Source organism: Petaurus breviceps, unplaced genomic scaffold, assembly GCF_028583685.1.
Source record: "Petaurus breviceps papuanus isolate PSGF00001 unplaced genomic scaffold, PetGlider_PUasm1.0 108, whole genome shotgun sequence".
Lineage (NCBI taxonomy): Eukaryota > Metazoa > Chordata > Mammalia > Diprotodontia > Petauridae > Petaurus > Petaurus breviceps.
In genome coordinates, this window is record NW_027185593.1 from 1,716,241 (window position 1) to 1,724,534 (window position 8,294).

Sequence of the window (8,294 nt, forward strand, 5' to 3'; positions counted from 1 at the left end):
GGCCTACAACAGAAATAGGATGGTTAGCAAGAAGGGGAGGCTTGGGGATGGGGAAGATAATGAGAGAAGGAAGAGGAAGAGACAGAGACAGATAGACAGACAAGAGACAGAGAGAGACAGAGACAGAGAAGATGGGGGGGAGAGAGAGAGGAGGAGAGAGAGAGGAGAGAGAGAGCGGAGGAGAGAGAGGAGAGAGAGAAAGAGAGAGAGAGAGAGAAGAGAGAGAGGAGAGAGAGAGGAGGAGAGAAGAGAAAGAGGAAAAGAGGGAGGGGAGATAATGGTGGCTTCTAGTGGGAAAACCAGGATCTGGAAGCAGGAAGCTTTCCTATGTCCCTAGACACAGACTCAGCTTCCAGACTTTGGAACAGGCAATGGCATCAAACCTTCAACCTTTAAAAACACTTGGACTTTCATCTCTTTGTAAGCCTCTCAGTCTTAAACACACACACACACACACACACACACACACACACACACACACACACATGCACTGACCTGACCTTTCAGGCATGACAAACTAAAGTTCATATCTCTTTTAGTCTTTCCCAAGTGCCTTGTGAGAGGAGGCTGACATTTTATAGAAGAGAAGTTTCTCTTCATTTCTCTCTCTCTCTCTCTCAGAGAGAGAAACAGACTCAGAGAGAGAATGCAACCTACCCACATTACTAGAGCTGATCCCAAATGTGTCAACACAACCACATGAAATATGTCTTGGGGAAGAGAAAAAGTGGAAATTTGAATTGTGGTTCTGATACTTAATTCATCAATTAACATTTATTAAGTACCTATTATGTGTCAGGCATTTTGCTGAGCATCAGGGATTCAGAAAGAGGCAAAAGACAACCCCTGCCCTCAAGGACCTTACAGTCTAATGAGGGAGACAACATGCAAACAAATCTATACAAAGCAAGCTCTGTAAAGGATAAATAGGAGATAATTAACAGAGGGAAGGCAATGGAATGAAGAGAGGCTGGGGAAGGTTTCCTATAGAAGGTGGGATTTTAGTTGGGACTTAAAGGAAGTCAGTGAGGTCTGTCGTCAAAGTGAAAGAGGGAGAACTTCCAGGTATGGTGGATAGTCAGAGAGAATTGCCAGAGACCTAATTGAGGTTAAGAAACATAAATTAGTAATGGACCTAATTAGGGTGGCTATGTCATTTTCTCCACCTTCATTCAGTAGCATGTTTGTGTAGGAGCAAAAGTGAGGCATGATGGGAGTAATCTAAGGTCTAATTAAGTAATATGATAAGGGACTGGGGACTAGAGAGGAGGACAGCATAGAGTGGAATTGTTTGAACAAGGGGTCCAGATGGGGAAAAGAGGAGTGTAAAGCCAATCATGAGCAGCTCTCCTGAGGACTGCTGCTGTGAAAAAGAGTCTAATCGCATAGTATAATGAACTCTCTATTTATTCAGCAGCAAACTAAAGCATAACATTCAAGAAACTAAAGCATAATATTCACAACAACATACCATAACAACTTATTACTAAGGTGGCCACATAGCCTTAAATAAAGCATATCATTCAGTATATCTTATAGTCATCTTTAAGGGGTAGCAGAAAATGCAAACACCATCCACCCCTACACCACAGTAAGTTACAGTCTTCTCAGTCAATACAGAATATCCAAAGTAAAGTCTTCTTTCATCTTGATTAGAGGCTGGCTTCCAATCATCCTTAAGCCAGTCATCCTTAAGGGGTAGCAGAAAGTACAAACACCATCCATCCATCCCTAGGTCACAGAAAGTTACAAATCTCATCAGTCAATACAGAGTATCTAAAGTAAAGTCCTCTTTACTCAAGGCTGGCTTCCAAACCCCATGGGCTGACCACTCCCAACTCTTGCCTAGATTCACCTGTAGGCAGCTCTCCTCTCCTGTTCCATATCTTACCTCACAAGGACTGCTCCACTCCAAGCTCTTCTCCAAACTCTTTGCAGTTTCTGTTTCTAGGAAAAACAAAGCTTAACAGGGCTACAACAATGTTTACACACATTATCAGCACTATCATCTCAATTCACTTTCTGACTGAGAAATCAACACATTAAGAACAACAGACAAGGCTTCTGTCTGAGAAAGTAACACAGATCAACAGACAGAGAGCCGACATCACAAACATTCTTTCTTTCAGTTCTGCCCAGTCCCTGCTCATACTTTTCTTGGTCCAATTCTTCCTGTTCCACCCTTTTGGCAAGCTCCTCCCACCATGGGCTCCCAAATGATTACATTCAGCCTATTAAGGGCAGAGGAGATCTTCAAAATCCCTTAGGTCTATTAAGAGCAATACAATGTATACTGTTTCCAGTCAAAGACTCTTGTTAGAAAGGTGAGGCTCAAAGGCACTTGATTAACTAAAATTCAATCCAGAAAAACAGCAAAAAAATTCTATTTTGCTTGCCATTACAAGGAGAGAGTGGCTAATGCAGAGATGGCCTGGGAGGGAATTGGGGGATCTAGGGATTAGGAGTCATGGGGTCCAGAGAGTAAGGTTTTATAAGGGAAGGCAGCGGGAGAGGGAATTAGTTTGTGATCTGAGGTCTTCTCACCTGAGGAGGTGCACAATTAGGCGATGTTTGGAAGTGATAGACTCCTTGGACATTCTTGGTAGTATTTCGATAGCATTTTACAATTTACAAATTATTTCACCTTGAGAAAGTTCTGTCCCCTCTCTAAGCCCCAATTTCCTCATCTGTAAAATGGGGATAATTCAATACTTGTACTGTTTATCTTACAGGGGTGTTACAAGGCTTAGACAAAGGAGGCAGTGTGGGGCAGTAGAAAGGGCTCTGTGTTTGGAGTCACAGGGTCTGGGTTCTGACCCTGGTTCTTACTTAGTATCTAGGGGACTTTGATTAAGTTGTTCTCTCTAGACTCCATTTTCCTCATAGATGAAATGAAGGGTTGACTTCTCACTCTCAATATATAACTCCACATGAAATCAAATGGTAGGAATAAAAGTTGATGTTTCTGTAGTGTTTTTTTTTTTCCAAAAACACACAATCTCATTGGACTTCCATAGCTACCCTAGGAGAGAGGCACAATAGTTATAATTATCTCCATTTTATAGATTAGGAAACTGAGACTCCAAATGGTGAGCTGATATGGCCATGTTCTCACAACTAGAAAGTATAAGAGGTGCAGCCCAGAAATTTCCAACTTGGAAACTGAGGCCCCAGAAAGTGCTCTGTCTCCTCTAAGATTACTCAGATCAGAATGGATGGAGTCAGCTGTCCTGACTTAGATTCTCAGTCAAAAGGAACTTTGGAGGGCATCTAATCCAACCGTCCCACTTGATAGATAAGGAAACTGAGCTCAGGCAAGTATAGTCACTTACCCAAGGTTGACTATGGCATGAACACCATGTTGTCGAGATTTGAACCCAGTCTCCTTGACTCCAGGGCTCTCGCCCCTATGTCATGAACGTTCATGGATAATTATCTTGTTCTCTTCAAGACAGTCTTGGGACAAGTCACCATTCTGCCTGGATGCCTTCAATTTTAATGTTCGGTGGACTATTGCAGAAGGGAATAAAATACCTGCTTTTTGTGCTTGAGTGAACGTATTGGGATGTAGGCTCACCCTCTGTGGGATCAGTGACAGCAGACAAAACTGCAGGTTTGCCATGTACCTCATCCTGTTAAAAATAACAATAACAATAAATAACCTTATAACAATTTTTAAAATCTCAAAAAATAATTAAAATAACAATAATAATGACTAGCATTTACATAGTACTTTAAGGTTTACAAAATGCTTTCAAATATTATCTCATTCATAACTATGCTGGGAGGGAGATGCTCTTATGATCCACATTTTACAGTTGGGGAAACTGAGGCAGATGGAGACTAAGTGACCTGCAAAGAGCCCCACAAGCTCAACATTTTATACATTGTGCTACATAAATACCTCTGTAAAATTAGAGGGTTGGACCAGATGGCCTGTGAGGTCCCTTCCAGCCCTAATTTTTGGGCCACTCACTACTACCATTACTGGAAGTAATGTGTCTATTCCTCCTCCTCCCAGCTCTGTCCATCTACATGCTGCTGCTGTTTGAAATGGAAACAGGGATCGTCAGTGCTTGCATCCTGTCCTCTGGGATAGTGGTCCTGCTAATCACCCTCACTCACATACTGCTCAGGGCATCAAAGGCCTCCCACCGTCGCCTGCCTGAGCCAGCCCACACCCTCTATGAGAACAACACAACCCGCCCCACCAGGGACCTCTACAAACAGGCCCCAGGTGGCAGGGCACGACCCGATATCCACCGGGAGTTCTCCTACCCTCCTTTCCTTGAGGCTCGGCCCCACCTGGCCTCTTCACTCCCCACAGGGAATCCTGTGCCTGCTGAAGAGGGTGACCGTGGGGCACCTAGAATGCACCGGACGCTGTCAGCTGAGTCGGGGCTGCTGGGGGCCCGGGCCAGACCCTGGAATGGGGTGGCTCAGGAGATGAGGGGGGTGCTGAGTCGAAAGACCGGCAGCTCTGGGAAAGACTCTACCCTAGTGTGAACACTCTGTTGGGGGGGGGGCACTCAGTGTGAACCAGTCTGGGCTTCAGGGACTAGGATTTTGGACTGATGTGTCACCATCCTGTGTCTAACTAAGGGTCAGTTCTCACACACGGGGGTCCCAGAGATCTCATAGAATCATAGGATTTAGAACTGGGAGGAACCCTCTAGTCCAATCTCAATTCCTCAACTGGGGAAACTGAGGTCCAGAAAGGTTAAAGCCATATAGCTAGTGCATAGCAAAGTTTCAATGCATACCCAGGTTTTCTGACTCCAGACCCTCTAGAGAGCACTCTCCTACAGCATACTAGGGCCAAAGCTGAAGACCTCAGGTAGAGACTGAGGGTCTTAGTGGAATGCAAGGTCACGTGAATGTATAGAGCCAGAAAACTAAATCTTAGGCTGCAAAAAAAAAAAAAAAAACAAGACAGTGTCCAGAAGGAGGGAACTCATTGTCCCATTGTCCTCTGCCCTGCTCAACCCCATCTGGATGACTGGAAATTCAGCTCTGGGTATGACAGTTTGATGAGGACAGAGAAGATGATGAGGATGGGGAGAGACCTGGAAATCAAGCTTTTGAAGGACATTTGGCCTGGGGGCAGAAAATCTAGGCCGGGGAAGCTTGGGAGCTCTTCGAGCCTTCAAAATTCTGCTTCTCCCCAAAGAGTAAAACTAGTGAAAGAAGTAGCAGAAAAGCAGATTTGGACTCAGTCTCGAGCCATCTTTTCCTCCCACTTAGAGCTCTCTGGAAGGGCAGCTTTGGGAGGGAGTGATTCTCCCACCAGGTGGAGCCTGGACAATCACTCAGTGTAGAAGGGGAATTCCCACTCTGGCCTAGGTTGAACCAGATGCCCTCTGAAGTCCCCTCCCTCCCTGAGCATCTGTGATCCTATTTCAACAGACAAAGGAATGGTTGGTGAGGTCTTAATCAGAGATTTCATGGCTAGAGGGTAGGCCCTGGTTCCCCATTTTTACCTGGACCAGGAGATTCTTGTTTCATTGATTAAAAACCAGAGAAAAGTAATCACCCCTTTTAAAAAATGACTGGCAGATCTAAGAAGATAGGGTAGCAGCTGGCAGGGCTCATGCTCCAAGATCCCCCATGCACTTCATAAAGCTCAGGCCTGACCTCATGTATTAGGGTAGGCTGGAATGAGGAACATGGAAGAGGGAAGCAGGGAAAGGAGGGCAAATTTCAGGCTTCACTCTCCCTGTGCTGACCTGTGCATGCCAAGCATAGTCCTACAGAAGTTCCATTGGCACAAGGAATGTGCCTTGCGATAACCATGTCTTTGTGTTGCATTTGGCATCTGAGTGGAGAGGGTGAGAGTGAGAGGAGAGGGAAAGGTGTGAGAGGGCTCATTCCAAGTCACATAATCCATTCACTGGTAGCAGAGGAAGGGAAAGAAGCTGGAGGTGGGGAGGTAGAATTGGGGGCATGGGGGGACAAGGCTCCAGAGTGGGTGAGTCAGGGAACTGGAACTCCAAGTCAAGAATCAGGACGCCAAACTGGACATTGGGCATGTGCCCCTCCGCCTGAGGCAAATGTGAGTATGTTGGGGGACTGGAGAGAGGGCTCGAGGTAGAAACAGGAAGAGGCATTAGAATCAGAGTCCATTATTGGTGTGTTCTTGCCTGGCTGCCAAGGTCAAAGTGAGGGCACAGCCAAGGAAACTGTCCCATTGTTCTAAAGGGGAAGACCTGGACCCAAGGAACAGGGGAACCAGGAGAAGGGGAGGTACCCCAGGAGCCTCTGATTCTAGGGCCCCTTCCCGTCTCCACCTCCCTTGCCATACCCGAATTCCCCTCACATTTCCCTCATGCTGAAAAAAGTGTACCCTGAGTCCAGTGAAATATAATAAATGCAAAATTAGCCATGTGACCTTGGGCAAATTACTTAACCCCAATTGCCCTCCAAAAAAAAAAAAAGAAATATAATAAATGGTGAGGGTGGCTAGGTGGCACAGTGAATAGAGCACCAGCCCTGGAATCAGGAAGACTTGAGTTCAAATCTGACCTCAGACACTTAATACTTACTAGCCGTGTGACCTTGGGCAAGTCACTTAACCCCAACTGCACTGGCTTCCCCCCTCTAAAAGCAAATATATATATAATGAGTATAAATAATGAATAGAGAAATGAGCAAAACCAAGACAATGTGTATGCAGTAACAGCAATATTGTTTGAAGAACAATTGTGACTGACTAAGTTACTATTAGAAATACTCGAGGACCTATGAAGAAAGATGCTATCCGTCTCCACAGAAAGAACTGACAAGTAGTGTGCAGAGCATGCTTTTCCATCTATAGCGGAGTCACGCGGTGGCCTTCTCTAGGTCAGGGTGCAGAGGGTGCGAGGGAGACGGTTCAGAACTTACATTGTAATAAATACATATTTGTGTGTGTATGTATACATGATGGTAGAGTTCACTCCCAGTGGAGCATGGGTGGAGATAGGCCTGGGTGGGACATTCACCCCCTCACAGGGAATCTATGTGATCAGAACTGAAGGACTTGTACTTTGGGAATACAAAGCAATCCCCTGTTATGGGACTAGGTTGAAAAGGACTGGCCAATGAGTCATGAAGAAGTCAACCTTTAAAAGTATAACTCCATCATCTGGGACTCTCTCTGTTCCCATGAGCTGAGGGCAGAGGTGCTGCAGGAGATCTCTCCCTTGTAGGGATGAGGGAGTCCCTCCCATTCTAGACCCTTTGAAACATAGCAGCTTCTCAAATATGTATTGCTTATGCAGATCTAAACCTGGGCCCTAGGCTGCTGGTCAGCCTTTCTGCTTTGTATTTCTTTCCCTGAGCACAGGTGACCTGATAAGAATCCTGAGATGGATGTCTCCAGCCCTCGAGGCAATTCCAGGAATTGAGGGATCAGAAGGTCCTGAGTCTCTCAGCTGGAGTTGAGTGGCAGAGGGAGGTATTTTCTGTAACTCTGCCCTCCCTGGAAAAGATAACCACAGCCAAGGGAATGGGCCCTGGATCTCGGAAGACGTGGCCCTCCAGGGAGTTGTTTAGATAGTGCAGAGCCCAAGGAAGGCAAAATAGCGGTTTCACCAGTCCCATTACATGTCTCGTGTTTTAAGTTTTCACCCCTTAGGAGTTACAGTTTCTTGTTTCATCTTGTCTTTGCATACCTATGAGCCTTTTGTGATTTTTCAGCATTTCTTTTGTGTGGAAGAAATAAATAGCTGTCCAATACCTGATCGACCTTGTATACTGGTATGTGTCTTTTGTGAATGTCTCATTTGGGGAGACCCTAGATAGCAACCAAATCTAAGCTTCCTGTATGTGATTTTCCCTGGGGCTCCAAGGTAGGGCATAGAGAACCAGTGAGTGTGAGAAAAAGGCCATGATGTTCTCTGTAGAGGTCCTGTTCCCCTAGGACTGGCCCAGCTCATGAGTGAGCTCAAAGCTGAGGGTCTCTAACTGGGAGAGGGCTTCCTCACTCCCCCACCCCAGACCAGCTCTGGTCTTTATTATTTATAAGCATAGAATATTAGAGCTTCTAGGTCCTTTAGACCAATGTTGAAAAGGAGCTCAAAGGTCACTTAGTTGTATTTTCTTATTTTACCAATAAGGGAACTAATGCTCAGAGAGGTTATAAAATTTCCCCAAGCCCACACAGCTGTGTCAGCACTGGGACTGAAGCCCAGATCTTGACTCCTAGATAAGGGCTTCTCCTAATACTAACTGAAGAAACAACCAAACCACATAGCCTCCCATCACTGCTCTCTTTTCAAGATCATAAATATGAAAAAAGAAATCTCCTTTCTTGT

The 8,294-nt window shown here is 45.4% G+C and overlaps 1 protein-coding gene across 1 annotated transcript in view; it reads left to right on the plus strand.

Annotated features, from left to right (window-relative positions):
* TMEM221 (transmembrane protein 221) overlaps positions 1-7,721 on the plus strand; it is a 22,423-nt gene extending 14,702 nt beyond the window's left edge. Inside the window, exon 3 of the mRNA XM_069070035.1 lies at positions 4,022-7,721. Within this exon, the coding sequence (XP_068926136.1) occupies positions 4,022-4,506 (485 nt within the window). The 3' untranslated portion in view covers positions 4,507-7,721. The remainder of the gene's footprint in view (positions 1-4,021) is intronic.
* The last annotated feature ends 573 nt before the right edge of the window (positions 7,722-8,294 follow it).